Below are 22420 nucleotides of genomic sequence, written 5' to 3'. Positions count from 1 at the left end.
ATGGTATAATCTTTTAGTAAAGATAAACATAGATGTCACCGTATTGTATATTTTATTGTTGAAAGGTGTATGATTAAAGCTCTGAGACAATAAAAGAGGTAAACAGACTCTCCGTCTTCGTCACAAAACAGTAACAGTAACTTGTCTAATCTAATCATGACATACAAAGTGCTAGACCTTTACCGCTACCAGTGTAGGCTGGTTTTATAGGTCTGGTCTACAACCTTTTCAAAAGTAATACCAGTAGAGTGTTCGTGAAATTAAAACAACATATTTTTCGCGCTTTAAGAAGAATCTCCTTAAAATTACGTCACAATTAAACTAACAATAACAACTTCTGTACAGAAAAGCTTTGATTGGTTGATTGACTGTTATTAAATTCAAAAATATACAGACCACATGCGATTAATTATTATTCCACAAAGATCGAGTGAAATCAGTCAAGTACTGCTCAAAAACTCAATCAGACTCTTAGATGGTTAAAAGCCAACGTAATCTCTAAGGGATGGCCAGGGAAAAAAGAGTCGTCCACTATTGGTTTCTTAAAGTCTATGTTGATATCGGTAGTAATTTAGCTGTTTATTCTGACTTGCTGTAATGTCCCACACAAACTTATCTGAGAATCCAGTTACTTATCTGATGGACGGACTATAAAGCTGTAGCCCCCCCCTCAAGACCAAATAGATTACAGAAGACCTTATCTTCAAGTCACGTAGATGTAAGCAAGCCGATAGCCCTTATCTCTGCTTCTTTTCTTCACCCGTGATGGGGATCTTATTGGATGAATTGTGAAAGTTATCTTTGGTGAACATATTATCACAGTTGTGATCTGGAAGAAAAGTCTCTGGCTTTAGTCCTGGGTTCAAAGTAAATGGTGATGTTGTTTTCTCATGTTCTGGTTTTATTTATTTCTTAATGCCTTACGGTACGATTTGGTCCAACACGGATATATGCTTATTTTTTATGGGCAACTTAAAACTAAAAGAACGAATCATTTCACTTTACGTGAACGTATAAAAGACAAACTAAACAAAAAAACGACTTGCCTCCTGACGAAAATGGATCCACCTGTCCAAAGTTATCGGGTCTCGTATTTTTGTCTCTGTTTGTTTATTGTTTAACCTACATATTTTCCTACGATTATGAAGAAAAATTCCCCCCTGGTGAAGAAAAGCTCACCTTTCGAAAGTTCTTGGGTTACACAGCCTGGAATTATTTGTCTGTAATCGGTTTCTCGAACTTACGAGTTTTCCTAACATCATGAAAAAACAAAACAAAAACTTTGATAGCTTATTCAGAAAAATAATTTTTGGTACAGAAAATGATTATGATTTTTGATAAATGACAAATTACAAATAATTATTTTGAGATGTAATGGATTAAACTTAGTCGTTTGTTTGAAAATGTTGCTTTTACATTATTTAAAATTAATTGTGGTATTTGAAATTTCTCGTGCCTCTTGTGTGTAATTTAACACGTTTTACTATTATTACGGTTCCAAGTAGCGTGTCCCCTATTCTCCCACTAACTCAGCGACAAGCTTGAAGGCTTATAATGTTTGAAATCAGGTTTTGATACCCGTAGGGCACATCTCAGATAATTTATAATGTAGATTTATGCTTAAAATCAAACATATATTACAGGTGGCATATGCAGATGCTATTGAAAATTATAAACTCTTTGATGAAGCTCAAACCAGAACTTACTAAAAACTTATTTTAAATTACTTTCACTATGGTGTAAAACACAAAAGTGAATTTTTTATATTTACCAAAAGTTAAGAAAAATCAAAAGATGATCTCGGTAGTGAAGATAATATCAATCAGGTTTCAAACCCAGGCTTAGTAAGTATAGTGCTTAGCCGGAGTTTCAAACTGGCTAAATAATAAAAAACAAACTAAAACGAATAATTATTTATAAACCGAACATGAAAGAGGCTTAGCATATTATTATGTTAGAATGGTATCGTATGTAGTAACACGAAAGGGCAGACTTACCTCGTGTCGCGTGTAGAACAGTAGAGGGCGCTTTTAACGTAAGCCGTATGGGGTCTGCATGTCGGAAAACGTAACTTGAAACCAACATATCGACAATGGTTTATCAGGGGTACTAAGCACCACGTGCTTCTGAAATTCCAGAACAGGCAAGCAGGAAGGGCTGTTCAAAGAAAACGCTAAATCTACGTTGGGTTTTGAATACTGGGCTAGATGGAGGTAATTCTTCAATGTTCAACAAAAAAACAACAACTGTAAATCACTAGGAAGGTGGTTTAATGATTATGCGCCACTATGGAAACTTTCATAGACCTGACAAACAATGCTGCTACCAGGTGTCGCAACATTCTTGCATACATAGGCTTAGTTGTTTAAAAAAATAATTCGATAATCATGTTTAGGCTCATGTCATTATTCCAATAGCAAAATTGATAGCTATAGCTTCGAGACTAGTTCCTAAATGATTCGTAACATACACTTTTAAGGTTCAAGAAAATAATCACGTGACTTGAAAACATTTTTTATGATTGTTGCTAAGCGCAAAGCTACACAATAGGCTATTTGTGCTTTGTTCACCACGAGTATCAAAACCCAATTTTTAGCTACATAGATCAGTATACTTACGCTGAGCCGCTAGAGGGCGACTTGAAAAAAAATAAACCTCTGGGAGGTATCGAATTCAGCGATATTTTAAGGGCTCTTTAGGCTTAACAATATCAGTAATAATGTGAGTGCTGATAATAAAATAAAGTTAAAGACGCACTTTATTCTAACAATGACTAAATAAACATCCTAATTTCTTAAATTGTTCAATGAATAATGTTATACACGAAGTAAATAAAACTGAGTCCTGCTTCCTGAAGTTGTGGAAGGAAGTTAGAGTGTACGAATTGTTAAAGTTTCTGTTGATTTGTTGTTAAACTCAAAAACTACACAAAGGATTAGCTGTCCCACCACCGGTATCGAAACCCGATTTTTAACGTCGTAAGTCTACAGCCTTATTCCTAAGCTGCAAGGGAAACTAAAGTGTGCCAAGGAAGTATTATACACTCACAGTGTTTACAAAGAATAAAGTAACTCAAAATATCGAATATCTGTCAGCTTATTCTTCAATATATACAATTTAACCGCATCCAAGAGACAATAAATATTATTTGAGACAGACGATGTGCAGCCTTACTAATTTGTTGTTTTTGTTCTTTAGTTTGTTTCTTCACGTACACCAAAAAATTCGGGAAATTCATTTTGGTAAGTTAATCTTGATAAGAAAGTGTGTGGGTGTGTTTTCTTATTGCAGAGCCACGTCGGACTATCTGCTGTGTCCACTGAGTGGAATCGAATCCCTGACTTTAGAGTTGTTAATCCGTAGACTTATCGCAGCTCCAGCGGAGGACATCTTGATAAGGAGGTCATTTGTTCATTGGAGGTCATATAAATGCCATTAACGTGAAAGGGAAAGAACAGTTTTGGCACGTGAAGAAAAACAAACAACGATAACGTTTAATGAGAAAAAGCAGTCGTGAGACTAAACAAAAATTAAAAACAAGTGTATTGAAGAGGAGAGAATCAATTTTGACAGGAAAAAAACAACCAAAAAAACCAACCAAAACAATTAACAAGCATGTCAAGGAGGGGAGAAGCAGTTCTGACATAAAATAAAATTAAACAGCTGTGATACGAAATAAAAATTAAAGATATATGGCTGTGAAAGTTGGTAAGTAATACAGGTCGGTGGAAATAAGTAACCTCCGCGGAGTGCTAACCCTCTCTGAGGAAAAACGTTTGGCACAGGAAGATGGGGTAAGACGATCAGTTCATCTTTGACTACAATTTTCGTCAGTTAAGATAACTATGCTTAAGGGGGCCGTCTTACCTCCATTTCGCTTAAAAATAATTTTTCCTATTCCAAACAAACATCTCAGTATTTGTTTTTTTTGAATTTCGCACAAAGCTACTCGAGGGCTATCTGTGCTAGCCGCCCCTAATTTAGCAGTGTAAGACCAGAGGGACGGCAGCTAGTCATCACCACCCACCGCCAACTCTTGGGCTACTCTTTTACCAACGAATAATGGGTTTGACTGTCACATTATAACGCCCCCACGGCTGAAATGGCGAGCATGTTTGGTGCGACCGGGATTCGAACCCGCGACCCTCGGATTACGAGTCAAACGCCTTAACACGCTTGGCCACGCCGGGCCATCTCAGTATCCTAACGAAGATTTAAAATAAAATTATCAAATGGTTCAGTCTTAACAAGTGTTTTACATTGAAATACAGAATAATTATAATTCGTGAGATTGGAACGCATTTATTTGTCGTATATGTATAACATAAAATGGTAGAACGTTATGTGATTACATTTAAAAAGTCTCTAACTTTCAGCATCTCCAGAATAGTAATGACTGAACCACATTTTCATACGTAACATCTATAACACTGTACCAGAATATCTTTTTTCATTTTCGGAATAAACATTGGAACACTTGGTTTAGTTTCCACTGTAAGAATACATTCTTCCTGTTGAGCAAATAATGCATAGGCAACAATCGAACTTAAAATTAAATGTTACAACATGGAAAGAGTGGAGAGAGGTCAATTATGGTGTTATCAAACAGTTAGCCCGCTTTAAAATATTATTGGTTTTACAACAAATGAGCTCCAAACAGAAATTGAAAAATATCCACAAACAATTGTAATGTAAATAATCTGGTCATACATATATAACAATTGTTGTCATTTCCCTTGTAAATAAGCAAGAAATATAATCCGAAAATGTATCTGTGAACCATTACTGTGCTATCAAGCTATTGGCTCGTTTCGAAATATTGTCATTTCTTTAATAAATGAGTCTAAAGATTAACATGGATGCCGAACTTCAAATAATCTTTCGTTTTTCAATTTTTTTTTTTTTACTTCCTTAACTTTTAATCGTTATTTGTCTTCGTTGATCGTTCACGAGGCGATGTGGCCAATTATAATAGACTTTTTTATTTCTTTGTTTGTTTGTTTTGAATTTTGCGCAAAGCTACACGAGGGCTATCTGCGCTAGCCGTCCCTAATGTAGCAGTGTAAGACTAGAGGGACGGCAGCTAGTCATCACCACCCACCGCCAACTCTTGGGCTACTCTTTTACCAACAAATAATAGGATTGACCGTCACATTATAACACCCCCACGGCTGAAAGGGCGAGCATGTTTGGTGTGACGGGGATTCGAACCCCCCGACCCTCAGATTACGAGTTGAGTGCCTTAACCGCTGGCCATGCCGGGCTATTTTATTTGTATATATATATTTTTTTCTGAATATAACTGCATGGTAATGCGCACGTGCCAACAAAAAAAGAATTTGGTTAGGTAATATAAGTGCCCAGCAAGCCAACATAGTTGGATAAATTTGGAAAATATCTATTACGTATCACATAACCTAGTTTCCTTTTAGAAATATTGGGTAATTCTATGATATGATCTGGGCTGAATTCATCCAAGAAAACTTGATACTGTTGTTTGGAGTTCACTTCACGAAGGGTCTTTGGGTCCTGATTTTGTGGAATCACAGGTCGTCTTCGTGAGGAACAGTTGGATGTGCTAGGGTCAAAATCCTGAATCCAACTGGAACTTGTTAACACGAAACGGAACTGTATTGGCGTTGCGACGGATGTATACTCTCTCTTTCCTGAAGCGTGACTCCTCGGGTTCTCTCAAGTGTATGATATTGTTAAACTGTGCACATCTCTCTGGGTGTGGGTCTATATATACTTATAGTTAAATAAATAAACATAAAAACATATTCATGCTTACAAATATGCTACAACGTTCACCACTTCCGTTCGTCTACCTGTCGGGACAACTGACCATTGTTGTTACACTTGTTATGTGGGAAATACTTTGTTCACGCTCAAATAAACACTACTTGACTTCCTTCGAAAGCTTCTACAATTTACATATATTACTGTCGTTTGTGAGAAATATAACATTTATACATACTCAGATATAATAGTACTTAAAACGTATCTTAAATTTCGTTTAAACATAACGTATGATAGTACCTAAAATAATTCATAAAAAATGTTGTTGAACATAAAGTATCGTAGTACCTAAAAGGCTTCATAAAACACTCTGTTGAACATGAAGTATAATAGTACCTAAAATACTTCATAAAATACGTTGTTGAACATAAAGTGTAATACTACTTATGAGACTTCATAAAATATGCTTTTGTTTGAAAAGCTTTTTAACGCACACTTTTGTAAGTGATGCAAAATAGTGCTTGGAAGCTATACTTAGAATACACTACCGAAAATAATAATTGGAGTGCTTTGTACCATTCACTATTAACAGTCACGTGATGTAATTAGCACCCAAATCATACAGTATCTGTGGTATAAATTTCAGCCTGATGAGTCCCGGTATCTTGCTTTAACTCCTAAGTTTTAGAATGTTACAGCACTTGCAAAACTTCGTACAGTATAGTGTTGAGAGTAGCATGTAACAACCCTTGTAAAACTTCATACCATACAGTGTTGAGAGTAGCATGTAACAACCCTTGTAAAATTTGGTACATTACAGTGTTGACAGTAGCATGTAACAACCCTTGTAAAACTTGGTACATTACAGCGTTGAGAGTAGCATGTAACAACCCTTGTAAAACTTGGTACATTACAGTGTTGAGAGTATCATGTAACAACCCTTGTAAAATTTGGTACATTACAGTGTTGACAGTAGCATGTAACAACCCTTGTAAAACTTGGTACATTACAGCGTTGAGAGTAGCATGTAACAACCCTTGTAAAATTTGGTACATTATAGTGTTGAGAGTAGCATGTAACAACCCTTGTAAAACTTGGTACATTACAGTGTTGAGAGTAGCATGTAACAACCCTTGTAAAACTTGGTACATTACAGTGTTGAGAGTAGCATGTAACAACCCTTGTAAAACGTGGTACATTACAGTGTTGAGAGTAGCATGTAACAACTCTTGCAAACAGTTAAGTGTTGAAAGTAACTTGTAACCGTATATGGAAGGCCCTGTACTATATACTCTTGAAAGTAACAAGTAACTGTACTTGGAAGGCCTCGTATCTTACACTCTTAGCACAGTTATAAGTGTATTTTGTAGTTTGTGGGTCTATGATACCCTCTGGAAAAAGGTGATAACGCCCTCAAATGCTATAGACAATAAGACAGGATGAAACCCAGCTTTTGGGTGTTGGTCGTTCATGTCCTTCGTTTATTCAACGTGTCCTTTGTGACAATAGAACCTGCGAAAAAAGTTAAACTATAGTAGTTTGACAGAAACTATTTTAAGATAAAACATACTTTAACTTCCTGTTTATGTTTCTTATTTGGGTTACGTTGTCGTTGTTATCTAATATCGAAAAACTGATGGCCAATAACTGAAATCGTTGACGTCAGAATCTGCTAGACCAATGACCAACTGTTTATAATTCAACTAAATATATCAGACCAATGACCAATTGTTTACAATTCAACCAAATATGTTAGACCAATGACCAATTGTTTCTAATATAACTAAATATATTAGACCAATGATCAATTGTTTATAATGTAAGTAAATCTGCTACATCAGTTAGCAATCGTTTATAACACAATAAACCTATAAAATCAATGGCAAATCATTTATAATGTAGCTAAATCTATTAAACCAATGACAAGTCGTTTATAGCATAACTAAATCTGCTAGACCAATGATCAATCGTTCATAATATAACTAAATCTGCTAGACCAATAACCAGTCGTTTATAAAATAACTAAATCTGCTAGACGAATGACCAATCGTTTATAACGTAACTAAATCTGCTAGACCAATGAGCAATCGTTTATAATGTAACTAAATCTATTGAACCAATGACAAATCACTTATAATGTAACTATATCTGCTAGACTAATGACAAATCGTTTATAATACAACTGCACAAAAGTGATGTTGGAGGAAAGGTTAATTTTACGCGCTACAGTTAAGCCTTTTTTTTTAAGTCTCAAGGCCACCGGAGCACCTTATGATATAAGTTCTTGTATCACCAATGATGCTGTGACAGATTTTTACCTGGTGGCTCTCCTCTCCAAGTAGTCGTCCCTAATTTAGCAGTGATAGACTGAAAGGAAGGCAACTAGTCAACATCACCCGTCGCCAACTCTTGAGCCACCCTGGATAGCAATATGAAAACTTTAGATGGTCCATACTATACTGATTTAAGCTTTATTAGTGGCTTTCCCATTCTTTCCTACTTTGCTGAGGACTACATGATTTAGCGATTAGGAAGGCCGGTTTTGAGAGGCGTCGTTAGAATAACAACCTATACAATCTGGCATATTTGAACATACAAAGTAATGGTCAAAATCTGTGAAGTGGAAGATGGTCAGTGCAGTACATACGTTAGTGGACAACCGATAAAGGGTTTGCAAACTTTGCTTCAGGGTTTCGCATTATCATAGCAACGTAAACGTTGCGTATTTTTTGAGTTATTTAAAAGTAAGTTATTAGCGGAAAGTGGAAGAAGGGGAGTAACATTATAGCACGAACTACAAAGATTATAGGTTCGATAATCGAAACCTAGAAAATCCAGGATTAAAACAGCGTTCCTAATATATTTGGAAGATCAAATATGTATATATTAATTAAGCTCATGGCTGTCGTCGTCTCAATATATGTGTCAATATAAACGACCCCACATACATATACCATTAATGACAATAAACCTGCAGGTAAAACAGAAATAGTTGGATAAACACAGGACAGGGACAAGCGATCTAAAACGTGTTATGATCACATGGAAAGCCTAAGGGATAACTTGTCAGTTACCTTAGTCCCTTGACCTATTTTTTGTTACTTATTCCCTTAAAGACGAAAAAAAAACACAACTTGTTCAGAAACGGGATTCAAATCCTGTTTCCACTAATATCGACAACTGGATCTTTAGATGTTTGTTTTCACTTTCAGCCTTATTTACAGACTAGACTGGTCAAAGGTGGTAACGCTGTATTATGTGTTAACACTTTGTTGGTCTCTTGTTGCAGAGTTTAGTCCCCGTGTAATTCGGATATGAATTCCAGTGCTTCTGAAACGCGTGACGAAAGAAACACCTGGAGTGGATTAAGTCGGGAGAGAAGAAACTATAATACGTTTTGCTTTACATACTGTAATATACAATCTCCAAAAGGAGAAGTGAAAGGGTTAAACAAACTAGTAACCTACGTTATGGCTTTCTTGGAAAGCTTATACGAATAGGTATGTACTGTGCACGTGTAAATAATATTATATTGTCTAAGGATCTCAAGCGCAGCACGTGATACGATCTGCGCGTTCAACTCCAACTTCGTGCAGTGCAGGTGTTTAGTTTCAACTCGTGTAGTACAAATTGCGCGTTCTCCCTTTCTCTCTCTGTACACGTACTATCTTTGAACGATAGTTCGTTAGGCCTATCCAACTTGCTTGGATCCACGCACTGGTATGTAGGTGTAACAAGTTGCAAAAGCAACGTTAAGAATCATGATTTTGTGACTCCACGTTGAAGTGATTTAGTCAGTGGATAGACATAAAATAAACAACGTCACAGTCGAGATGTCTAGTTTAGTGTTTGTTTGTTTCTAAACGAGCGTGTATTTAATCTGGCGTTCCGAATTTCTGAGAGTGTGGCGAAAGTTAGGACTCGGGGTTCATGACTTCCTTACAATAAGAAATGTTTACGCCGAGCACAAAACAAAAAGTCTAATATCTACAAAATTAACATGCTATAAGCTATAAGGATAAGCTACAAATATCCATACCCTCATTCTGTGGACTAGAAATAAGTGAAAACGTCGTTAACAGAGAGGGCACCTAACTGATAAACCAAGACGTTTCTCACGTGCATATAAACAAAAATGTAAGAAAGATGTATTTAATTAGCTGTATTTATAACCACGTGGACCTGAACGGAAGTTATAAGAGTTTTCTTCTCACGGTTTCTTAGTAAAGAAAATCGGTTTCAGTAACCAGGAGTTTTTAACCAGGAGTTTTTTGGTTTTTTTTTAAATAAAATAACCGTCACGTGCTACAGAAGTCGTTGTTTTCTTCGTGTGGTGCTTTTCTTCACGGGCTAACAACGCCCGCGCGCGTGCTAACGGAGATGCTCTTAAACATTCGTCCAGCCAACGCATGGCACGTGCACGTCCATTAAAGCTTTGGCTCTGTTCAGACAGTTAAGTGACGACCACGGGAATGTACGATAAAAAAAATTCCCGTACTAATTATCGGATTTTCTTTTTTTTTTCACCAACTTTTTTTATGGCGTAGAAACTGTTTCTCATCTTTGGTATAGAAAGGCAATAAAAAAACCGTAAAAGAATATGTATATATATATATATAACTGTAATGTTGATTAGTTGGGGTGCATAAATAAAACCATCGAGATGGTTTGAAACACTGAAAAACTTCGTTCATGAGACGCATGTTGGGGGGAGGGGAGATAATGTGTGGTTCCAATGTGCTTGTTTACTCTGGGGTCAGTCTTGAAGGCTATGAATCAGGGGAAATAGTTCCAAGAGCATGTGCGGTAGGAGTGGTTTTCCCACAGCGTTCTACGTTCTCTTGGTCTATTATCACCACCGGTGGCACGTGTGCTGCCTCGCGGCACTGCCCCTTCATCACGAGCTTTCATTGCACTACCTGAGGCTATTAGCCAATAGTGGCAAGCCTACTGCAAGGTACGTGGGCACACCCGCACGTGAAACGAAACATCGGAGGGCACTGATTGGTCATTTGAGTCTCATCACGCATGCTACCGACTAAAGGTCGCGGAGCCACGTGCTTTCACTCATTTCGACGGGTGACGTCCCAGAGAGTCAGATCCGGAAAAGTTATCTTTTATCAGTGAATCTACACAGTGAGCGTGTGTGCCCTTATATTCTCCAGTCCTTTCTGCTGAAAGCACACAGCTACGATGACCATGCCAGCTACTAAAAGTCCACTGGGTGTTTGTAAAAGTGAGAACAGACGGGTATGTATGTCAAAACGTTATAAACTAAAATATTATAAAGTATCTTTTTATTCTTCTGTTAACCACTGGCTGTGGAGTTTTACTTTGAAAGTAAAATAGAAGAACAGACCGTAAACAATGTTACCATTCAATTTCACCCTCTTGAAAACTAAATGTTATCTCATTTTAATGGAACCAAACATTATAAAAGACAGATTAACTTTAGCAACTATACGAGAAATTAGACAAACTCTCTTGATCCTGACACAATCGAAAAAAGTTCATTATTTCCTGTCATTAGCTAGGCTTAAAGTGCCATATATCCTGAAACTAGCTCGGCTTAAAGTTCCATATATCCTGAAAGTAGCTAGGCTTAAAGTTCCATATTTCCTGACATTGACTAGGCTTAAAGTTTCATATTTCCTGACACTAGCTAGGCTTAAAGTTCCATATTTCCTGACATTAGCTAAACTTAAAATTGTTTAGTTCCTCACACTAGCTAATTTTCAACTTTCCAGTTCCTGAGACTAGCTTAACTTCAAATTTTCTAGTTTCTGGTATTAACTACCTTAAATAATAGAATCAAACATTTGATCTTACGTTAGTTATTTAAAGGGTTCCGAGTTAAGTCGTACCACTACAGTGAGTTTATTAATCCATTAACTAGAACTGATAATTAACAGTTCCTACAATCTGTATTTTCACAGCTTACCTGAGAACTGAAACTAATAACACAGATCAGCGATGGTTGTATTGTCCTGAAATTTATACAGTAATTCCTGTGCGCTGAATCCCAAAATGATATCCATTTATCTCTATCACCTACAGAATTTTCACAAAACGTCCTACATATTTTAACACAAGTGAATAATTGTCGTTGAAATCGGGTCACATTTTGTTATGCTTAAAATATTGACAGCCACTGGCTTTTGATTTCTCTTGACCAATCGTGACGTAAGAGCCTCATCTATCGTTCCAAAATCCAAAGATGAGAAACGTGATAATAATAATAAAGTCTTTGTGGTGAACGAAATAATAATGTGATATAGGTAAGATTTTTATCTTCTCGATTTGTAAAATAAAAAAAAAAAGTTTTAATTAGCAGCCCCTACAGTTCGTACTCTCATAACTTGAGATATTTTTTTCTTTCCCAGGCTTCTAAGCCCCTTATGGAAAAGCGAAGACGAGCCCGGATTAACAAGAGCTTAACCGAACTGAAATCCTTAATTTTAGATGCAGCAAAAAAAGAACCCCAGGTCAGCATTTTATTGGTTGAGAGAGAAAATAAACTAGTATATTTATACTTGAAGAATTACTTGTATAATTAACATGTTCAAGTTTAGGTTTTGTATGAGATTTGAAACAAAAACTTAGTTTAATTAAGCGCAACTTTTTCGAACGTTATTCATGGTTATTCTTTTAACCACTTTAAGTGACACCTGGTGTTCGTAATATGACTTATTATAAGTGCTTTGCAGGAGCCAACGATATGTTTTTTTTTTCATATATATTTATTTAATTTAGGTTTCGGTTTATTATTTGTTCATGTGGTTTTCATTGAGACCTAAACCATTTTTGACAGTAAAGATTAAAGCGGGTCAGGGGACGTGCTCCCCTAGAACATTTTTACATGTAGTGGCAAATTCGGCCTACATATAGTGGGGGGATCAAGATGTGGTAGAGAAAGGGTTAAAAATGAATAAATAAATGAAATTAATGTAAAAACAGGCAGTTCAGTGGTAAACGTAAGTGACTTTTTTTTTAAATAAATCTATATACCTTAGCTTTTCGACCTTTTATCTCTTCACAATTAATGATTTTTCACTACAAACTCAACTGAAGTGGGGGACTCATCCCCACATGTTCTAACGCGGCGGTTACTGAAACTATTTATGAGCAATAAGAACTTGTGCGAAAGGTGTTTGAAGATCCGGTGGAGAAATCCCGGAAGTTTTAAACTCGACAATTTTCACGTGCGCACTGACTGTGCACGGATGTTCTTCGCAGACAGTCTACGTATGAGACACGTGCCTCTTATGAACAGCTACGTACACCAGAGTGCTTACGTTTGGAGGATTTACAGTTCTTTTTTTCGTTGAAGGCTTCCATTGTAGTGTATAGCACGTGTAGGCGCACGAGTTTCAGCTTCAGCTTTTTGGAGCACGTGCCACAGCCTTCGGGTACGATCATGTATAGAACGCAACCCCAGTTTAAAGAACATGTGGAAAACGAGGATTCTTTTTTTTTTTTAATGTAATGAAGTATCACGTAAGCAGGTGAGCTTAACGGTGTGACTGTAAAAGCGCTCGATTTGATGTTAGCCGCAGGTGGTACTATAGTACATCCACTGCCCATACTCACTGTTTCCACTCGAGTTCTTAAGAACAGCCTAGGGCTTTAGTGAACTTAAGGTACAGATACTTCTATGGTTAAGCCTAATGAAATAGTCTTTTAAAAGATGAGCTCAAACAATCCATTTTCTAACTTGTGGACGAACGTTTTTCTTCGCTTTAAAAGGGAACAGCAATGCTAAACTAATTGACACGGTAATTCTTGTATATAACTGTAACAAGCGCTTGAAGGTAAACAGTAAATAGAGAGAGGAAAAACAATGGTCTATTGCCATTAACATCTACTCAGGAACACAGAACATTGAAAGAATCACCAAAGCTAAGCCTTGACACCATCTTCGTTCTTAATTTCGACTGAAGTCCTGTTGAAATGTTTCTTTTGTACAGCTTGGAGTTAGGGTGACCAAATCCCTTTCTGATTCTTTAAATCAAGAAAGAACATCGCGCATAAATACGTTTATGGAGACTTTTAATTAGTAAAAATTGTTAAGTAAGTTTAAACCCAAACATTGTAAGATATTATTGGGATTACGGCCGAAAATGTGGATAACAACAGGGTATTTATTTGACTGATGAATCAATGAAATGAAGTTGTCATAACTTATAATCACTTCCTGCTCCTAATTAGACCAGTATAGAAGGCTACTCGCATTATATACTGGGTCAAGTTGTATTTTTGGTCTATGTAGGAAGCTAGCTGACATAGGTTAATAGGTCATAAAAGGTTTGTAAGTGTTAATAGGCACAGTAACTATATTTATACATACGGTCATATTCCTCAGTCGGACAGCAGTAAGTTTATGAACTTATAATGCTAAACTCAGGTGTTCGATCCCCCCATGGGGAATTAGATAGTCTGATGTGGCATTTCTATAAAATAAACAAAGAACTAAATATACAAAGGTACCTGAAGACGGCTGGTAGGGGTGTTAAAATAAAAAAGACCTAAAGAAAATCAAAACGTTGTTCTCTACTTTATTTTAAAGTAAGTTTTAACACCCATACCACCCATCTTGAAATACATTTTTACTTCAAGTGGGTTTCTCGTCATCACGAAATAAATGTACGGTTACTTCGAATTGTCGACTCGTAGTTAGAAACTTTTTAAATGTCCATAGTAATCACATAACGTTCTACTATTTTATGTTATACATATACGACAAATAAATGCATTCAAATCTCACGAATTATAATTATTCTGTATTTCAATGTAAAACACTTGTTAAGACTGAAACATTTGATAATTTTATTTTAAATCTTCGTTAGGATACTGAGATGGCCCGGCATGGCTAAAGTGTTAAGGCGTTTGACTCATAATCCGAGGGTCGCGGGTTCGAATCCCGGTCGCACCAAACATGCTCGCCCTTTCAGCCGTGGGGGCTTTATAATGTAACAGTCAACCCTTATATTCGTTGGTAAAAGAGTAGCCCAAAAGTTGGTGGTGGGTGGTGATGACTAGCTGCCTTCCCTCTGGTCTTACACTGCTAAATTAGGGACGGCTAGCGCAGATAGCCCTCGAGTAGCTTTGCGCGAAATTCAAACAACAACAGCTACTTCAGATTGACGGTAAGACAGTTGTGGATCAAAGAAGTCGTTGTAACTACGTCACCAGTTCTGTGGTGATCTAGATCAAAAGAAGTCGTTATAACTACGTCACAAGATCTGGATCAGATTTCCAAATTATAAGCAGTATCGGCATGTTTCCCAACTCCAGAATTGAAAAACCAAGTTTCGAATAAACTCCACACCTTCGAAGTCTGGAGCTCGTAACTGTTAAATTGTTTGAACTTTTCTAGACCAATCAGTAATTTAGATATTACGTTTTGTCACGTTGTGCGAGCTCGTGCGATGCACTGATTCGTTGTTAACTTTTCGTCTGAAATGTTCCATGTCTTATAGAACTGAGTCGTACATTTCCTAGCCAGTGAACCGATGAATCTGAATGGGAAGTGACCTAGTGATTAGCAAAATGCCATGTTCGGGTCACATTGTCACGAGATAGTGTTTCGCACCTTGGGAGCGTGACGATCACATTCCACCATGGTGTCCGACAATAGTTACCCTAACAATTGGCGGTGGGTGCTATCCAATAGCTGCCTTCCTTCTAGTCTGATACGTTTCTGATATTGTACTATTCGTTTATTGAAAGATATCTTATTAGTGTATCACCTGTTTATTCAGAATTTAAGTCTTATCCGGACTACTATAAAGCGACTTAATTTGTACGCACGTTGTCATGGTTATCAGAACTCGAAATACATTCATTCAGAATACAACAAAATCTAGTAACCATGACAGCGGTCGACAAGCAACGTAACATCCTTTGCTACAAAACTATTGGATAGTATCCAGATGAGTCTGCCTTTGAAACAGTTACATGAAACCAAACAACGGATATCAGGTTTACCTGACACAAAAGCGAAAGATTAGTCCTGCTTTCAAACCTCCAGTTCTTCCAGGTGCAAGTTCACGTGGTAGCCTTCAGGTTTCTAATTCAGGACATGTCAAGCGCACGAAATCTTAGTTATTGTCCACTTAGACTGTTTGGCGTTACTGTAAAGGAAGTCGCAATGCACGTGCGGAGCGTGATTCTCTAAGCACAAGCAAAAGAAATCTTGGACAGAAAAAAAAACGTTGGACTAGACAAGAGCATGACTACAACTGATCAGGAAAGTTAAGGTAGATTTAATAGAGAGTTCAAAGTTCAACCATAAGATTGGGTAACTATATTCGAACACATAAAGTGGACAAGTAACCTACTCATGCACCTCGTACTAGTGCTAGGCTTTCATAAAAGTGGCTGGTGCTAGGTGTATATAGGTGTGCGTGCATACCTGTGTGTCTTTGTTTATATACGTGTGCATATGTTCGCTGCACCTATGATATTTTTGTGTTGTTTTTTAAACTGCTATATTTAACGCGAATGGTTGCATCAATTATTACGTTAAAATGGTAAATTACACACAACGTTAATACGGATACACAAGTATCTTTTTAAATTCAGGCCATTCTATGGCTTCTCAGTTAAAAGTTGACTCGACGCGTTTTGACGTTCCAATGTCATGACCAGGAATTGAAACGTTGAAAGGTGTAGTCAATTTTTTGATTGGCTTGTATATTTTTTCATGTTTTAAACTGTGTATCAGCTTTTACATTGTGTGTTACTTGTTATTTTATCACCGCACGAAAGTACCGAAAAAAATAAATTCGCTTACATGTTTTTGTCAGCTACTGAAAAAACACAAATATTGAAAAATGTTGTTACATCTCTTAGGGTAATTCGTGATAAACATATTGTTGCCTGTACGTCATTAGTGAGGACAGAGAATTCGAATCTTGGTAGGCATCTTTCTTGTGAGCTACTTTTTTATTTTTATTTATTTATTTATTTGCGGGCTACGATCGCCCCAATCTGACAGTTTAAGGAACATGTTTAACACATGTGTTTGTTGGTCTACAGACTGGACGCCATTCTAAGCTAGAGAAAGCTGATATCCTCGAACTAACGGTGAAACATCTCCAGACCCTACACAAACAGCAAACATCAAGTAAGTATGTTTAAAAACACCATATTTACCTCAGTCATGTTATTCTGATGTACACAAGATGTATATTTATACAGAACAGTACTAATGATGTTATTCTGATGTACACAATATGTATATTTATACCGAACAGTACTAATGATGTTATACTGATGTACACAAGATGTATATTTATACAGAACAGTACTAATTATGTTATTCTGATGTACACAATATGTATATTTATACAGAACAGTACTAATGATGTTATTCTGATGTACACAAGATGTATATTTATACAGAACAGTACTAATGATGTTATACTAATGTACACAAGATGTATATTTATACAGAACAGTACTAATGATGTTATTCTGATGTACACAATATGTGTATTTATACAGAACAGTACTAATGATGTTATTCTGATGTACACAATATGTATATTTATACAGAACAGTACTAATGATGTTATATTGATGTACACAAGATGTATGTTTATACAGAACAGTACTAATGATGTTATTCTGATGTACACAATATGTATATTTATACAGAACAGTACTAATGATGTACACAATATGTGTATTTATACAGAACAGTACTGATGATGTTATTCTGGTGTACACAATATGTATATTTATACAGAACAGTACTAATGATGTTATATTGATGTACACAAGATGTATATTTATACATAACAGTACTAATGATGTTATTCTGATGTACACAATATGTATATTCATACAGAACAGTACTAATGATGTTATTCTGATGCACACAATATGTGTATTTATAGAGAACAGTACTAATGATGTACACAACATGTAAATTTATACAGAACAGTACTAATGACGTTATACTGATGTACACAATATGTATATTTGTAAGGGTCTTAATGATGATTTAACGTTGTTTTCAGCATCCTATTCCACCGATCCATTGTCCATGGGGAAGTTCCGAGCCGGCTATGCTGAATGTGTGAAGGAGGTAAGCCGTTTTGTGACCAGACTAGAGGGCGTGGATTCCGTCCTGCGTTCAAGATTACTAAACCACATGTCAGGATGTCTTGCAAACTTTGACGACACTCCGTCTATCAACACTTCGGATGAGAAAACGCCATCTGGTGACGACAAAGTACCACGTGCAATGACTCCCGAGACGCTCCCTGACAGCTCCACGTCCAATACATCCGTGGAAGTTGACATCTTTCACGGAGTAGCCATCCCACCGTCGATTCGAACCAGTTCGCCTAGAGCACAAAATACTGACCTCATACACTTTCCAGCCACGAGTAGTTCTGCTACTAAAGAATTCTCCTCCAATGTGACCAACGTCCAGTTGGCTCTAATAGTACCCGAGTCATCCATACCCACGCGCTCTTTAGCCCAACTTTATCCAAATGGTCCTCTCAATCTCGTCACGAGCAACAAAACAGACAGCCAATTGAGTGTGTACACCACCATGTCCTCAACTGTTTCCATCAGAAGTACACCCTCAACACCAATGTCCAACATCAGTTCCAAAGGCTACAGTAGCGATTCGGAGGCTTCTCTGGGCAACGGATCGCTTGCCAGTCCCAAAATGTCGAGTCTTTCTGCCGAATCAGTGTATCACGTCGCAAGAGTTGGTGGAGGGAGTGCCTGTAGTGTCATACAGATGGCGCCCAAATCACCGGAAGTTGTCTGGAGACCCTGGTGATTGTACGCGTTTCTTTTCCCCAAAACATACCTTAAGTTTTACAAAGTTAGCCAAAAGAGAGTTATATATGTATAACGTGCTGTACATATTTTTGGTGCCTTTTTTACTCTTCTCCAGAAAGGTCATTGTTTTTGTTCTCCAGAAAGGTCATTGTTTTTATTCTTCTCCAGAAAGGTCATTGTAAGCTATAAAAGAATGATATTAATAATTTATGTTTTCTGAACGATTGACAATTGTTGTTGTCCGTTATTCACAGTGGTGGTAGACTATAGAAACAATTGTACTGTTGTAGGTAATAATAACAGTTAAGTTCCAGCCTCGTCACTTACGTTCCATACTTTTTACAAGTGCTGTGTTGGTTATAAAAAAATTCAAAGACATGCGAAGTTGAAGAGATTCTGTTAACCACAGAAATAAAACATTTTATCAGAAGCTTTCTAACTCGTGTGCCTCTAAAATCAATAGACTAAACAAAATATTCCTTGAAAATGATTAGAATTACTGTGAATTTTCTCATGTGGTTTCAGCCTTGTTTTCTTCGAACTAGCGGATCCATCGTAGGAACACCATTGTGCAGAGCACGTGATCGTAGTTATCACTTCGTTTGTAAAGTTTTATGTGTATATAAATAACAGTGTACAGGCATGAGAAATATTAAAGGCTATTTTTTTACAAAATATGATTTTTTTTCTTCGTTTTACACCCTAATCCTGGAAAATTTCAATAATTTATTTTGCCAAAAACTTTTTTCATTACACGCACACACGGAAAAGGCTGTGTGTGTACAATTATAGTGAGTTTGGAGTTACGTGTATCCACACCAGAGAAACCTGGAGAGATATATTTTGGGACACAGTTATAGTGAAACTGGAGAGAAAAACTGAGTAGAATAAATATACTCACAGTGGCACAGAGGTGTGAATGCGGACTTACAACGCCAAAAACTGTGTTTCGATAGTCGTGGTGGGCAGAGCACAAATAGCCCATTGTATAGCTGTGTGCTTAATTACAAACAAACAATACAGTACACTTACAGTATCATAAACAATAGAAGAAAACCAATATACACCTTCAAACAAGTTTAACCTAAAAATTTAAAAGATATATATATATGTGTATTGTGTAACGTGGGAAGAAGTAGCCTTCCCTAAATACATGTATACACTACATTACAAATACAAGCCTTGGTCTTTGCTTTCGACCATTCATACTTTGGTTATCTTCAGGGGGATAAAACAGATCAAAATTAGTAATAAAAATTATCTTCATTTGTTCTTAACTGCAAATCTACACAGTGAACTATCTGTGCTGTGTCTCAAACAAGTATCGAACCTCGATTTTAACGCCATAAGCCTGCAAGCTTATCACTGAGCCACTGGAATGGTTGAGTGTAAAATTATTTAAAGTTTGAAATTTAGGTTTGTACATATCCAGAAAGAGTTTGTTTGTGACTGAGTACATGATATTAAAACAATTCTGGAGGTTTGTCACATCCGGTCATGCTTTGTTTGACGAATTACTCTCACAACACAATTTCCATTACAAAAGGATCGAGAGTAAGGCTGGCATGTACAAAGCACACATCCACTCCTTTCTTGCTTTCCATAAGATATTCAGTATATGACAGCAACGGTTTCACAGCACCCACTTCAACAGCTTGATGAACAGAAGTCAATAATCCGTGGGCACAGCGACGCAACCTATATGTCCACATTATATAGTATGGATAACTCATTTCATTCTCCAGCTACTTGAGGCACGCGACGGTTGAAAAAATATGTCGTGGAAGCAACTTGTGTTGCTTTTCCATGGAAATCTGATGTGATTATGTTGTGTTATTTTTCCTGGGGCATGTTGATTGTTTTGCTATTGACATTTCCATGGATTTTCAGCTATTAAAAGACGCCGCCGTTTGCTTACCACGGCTGCGGTACGACTTGTTTGAGGTCTTTTTCTAGTTGGTAATGGCGTTCCAAGTTGATCCATATTCCTTTGTTTTCTGTTGCAAGTAAACACAATGAATATCCTTGTCTTTTAAACTATAAATTCCCGAACTGAACATATATTTTTATAATCTGAATATATGAATATTTTGCATTGTACACGCCCTTTACAAACGCAAAGAACATTTGGTGGCACTACACTACCCACGAAACGCCAAAGTTAAAATGTAGTAGTAGTACTGATACATTCTGTTCCATCGCAACTTCATATCGGCAGTGTTGGTTACGTGACTTGCTTATATTTAAACATATCTTTCTCAATCCTCTTTACTTTAATCATTAAAAAGTAATGACAAGTTTTATAAAACTATATTTAGAACTTCAAGATATAAGTTTGGCGTGTTCTAATACTCTGACATAAACACTTATATAACTTACAAGAAAAGCTTTAAAAATATAATCCCAAGACAAGCTATTGAGATAACAAAATTCACTCCCTCTTTAGTGTCTGTTAAGTAAGTTTCTAAAGATTTGCTGCACAAAATCTGAGGTTCAATAATCGCGCAGATATATAGCCTGTTGCGCAGCTTTGCGCTTAACAATTAACAAGCCAACCCAAAGCCTAACTGATGAAGTCAATCGGTGCTATGATCTGTTCATGAAACTAATTTTTTTTTTTTTTATATATTTCTAATGCATGCATGTAGGGCCCGACATGGCCAGGTGGGTTAAGGCGTTCGACTCGTAATCTGAGGGTCCCGGGTTCGAATCCCCGTCGCACCAAACATGCTCGCCCTTTCAGCTGTGGGAGAATTATAATGTGACGGTCAATCCCACTCTTCGTTGGTAAAAAAGTAGCTCAAGTGGGTAGTGATGACTAGCTGCCTCCCTTCTATTCTTACACTGCTAAATTAGGGACGGCTAGCACAGATAGCCCTTGTGTAGCTTTGCGCGAAATTCAAAACAAACAAACAAACCAAGCATGCATGTAATTAATGCAATAAAGGTAAATTAACTTGCTGATATCTTACGTTATATTGATTTAGATAGTTTGTTTAAAGTCCTGACTACAACAATTTTACACGTATCGACTTGTAGTTTGTTAATTTACATGCAAACATAAAACATGCGACGTATACTAAGGCCCGGCATGGCCTAGCGCGTAAGGCGTGCGACTCGTAATCCGAGGGTCGCGGGTTCGAATCCCGGTCGCGCTAAACATGCTTGCCCTCCCAGCCGTGGAGGCGTTATAATGTGACGGTCAATCCCACTATTCGTTGGTAAAAGAGTAGCCCAAGAGTTGGCGGTGGGTGGTGATGACTAGCTGCCTTCCCTCTAGTCTTACACTGCTAAATTAGGGACGGCTAGCACAGATAGCCCTCGAGTAGCTTTATGCGAAATTCCAAAAAACAAACAAAGCGACGTATATCTTAACGTAATATAGATCCCAGCTGCATAAAAAATTGTATCAAATCCCGTATTTTTTGAATTCATAAATAATGAAACGGAAGTTTAAAAAATTCCAACAGATATTATTATTTTATAGACTAGCACTGTTCGTGCAGGAAAGAAAAAAAACATGCTTGAAAAATTGGCAGACCCTCAATACGCCCATCGTAGAAACAGTGTTAAACCCAATCATCGTTGAATACAATGTTACGTCACCGTTTTACGATCCAAAGTACAAAAGGGTCATAGTTCTTTTCCCTTTCATATCTCCGTGTTTATGAGGTAGGAGAAATCTTTATCAAAAACAGGTGTGTAGCTTTTCCGGAATGTATCATGTACCGGATGTGTTGGTTTGGCGCGTGCAGACTCATGCTGTTCACGTGCACACGTATTACAGAAGATAAGCATTGGTGTGTTTGTCTAGTATCCCTCTTGCTGAGGGATAGCACGTGCAAACCGTTCGATCACATGGGCGATCACACGT

The 22420-nt window shown here is 37.0% G+C and overlaps 1 protein-coding gene across 2 annotated transcripts; it reads left to right on the top strand.

Annotated features, from left to right (window-relative positions):
- The first annotated feature begins 10618 nt into the window (after positions 1-10618).
- LOC143254116 (uncharacterized) lies at positions 10619-19221 on the top strand. 2 transcript variants are annotated; one of them, XM_076508906.1, is made up of 4 exons: positions 10624-10989; positions 12123-12224; positions 16780-16867; positions 17766-19221. In XM_076508906.1, exons 1-4 carry the CDS (start codon positions 10933-10935, stop codon positions 18542-18544), a joined length of 1026 nt encoding a protein of 341 aa, XP_076365021.1. In that variant the 5' UTR covers positions 10624-10932; the 3' UTR covers positions 18545-19221. The 2 variants fall into 2 exon arrangements, with proteins under 2 accessions (XP_076365023.1, XP_076365021.1); XM_076508908.1 differs by lacking the exon at positions 12123-12224 and having other exon boundaries at positions 10619-10989.
- The last annotated feature ends 3199 nt before the right edge of the window (positions 19222-22420 follow it).

The sequence above is a fragment of the Tachypleus tridentatus genome, chromosome 6 (genome assembly GCF_004210375.1).
Source record: "Tachypleus tridentatus isolate NWPU-2018 chromosome 6, ASM421037v1, whole genome shotgun sequence".
Classification (NCBI taxonomy): domain Eukaryota; kingdom Metazoa; phylum Arthropoda; class Merostomata; order Xiphosura; family Limulidae; genus Tachypleus; species Tachypleus tridentatus.
The sequence above is the reverse complement of the archived record's forward strand: the minus strand, read 5'-3'. Positions and strand labels throughout refer to the sequence as shown.

Coding starts and splice junctions, on each gene's coding strand:
- LOC143254116 (XM_076508906.1), top strand. CDS start 10,933: ATGACCATGCCAGCTACTAAAAGTCCACTGGGTGTTTGTAAAAGTGAG. Junction 10,990..12,122: donor GTAAAAGTGAGAACAGACGG/GTATGTATGTCA, acceptor TTTCTTTCCCAG/GCTTCTAAGCCCCTTATGGA. Junction 12,225..16,779: donor CAGCAAAAAAAGAACCCCAG/GTCAGCATTTTA, acceptor GTTGGTCTACAG/ACTGGACGCCATTCTAAGCT.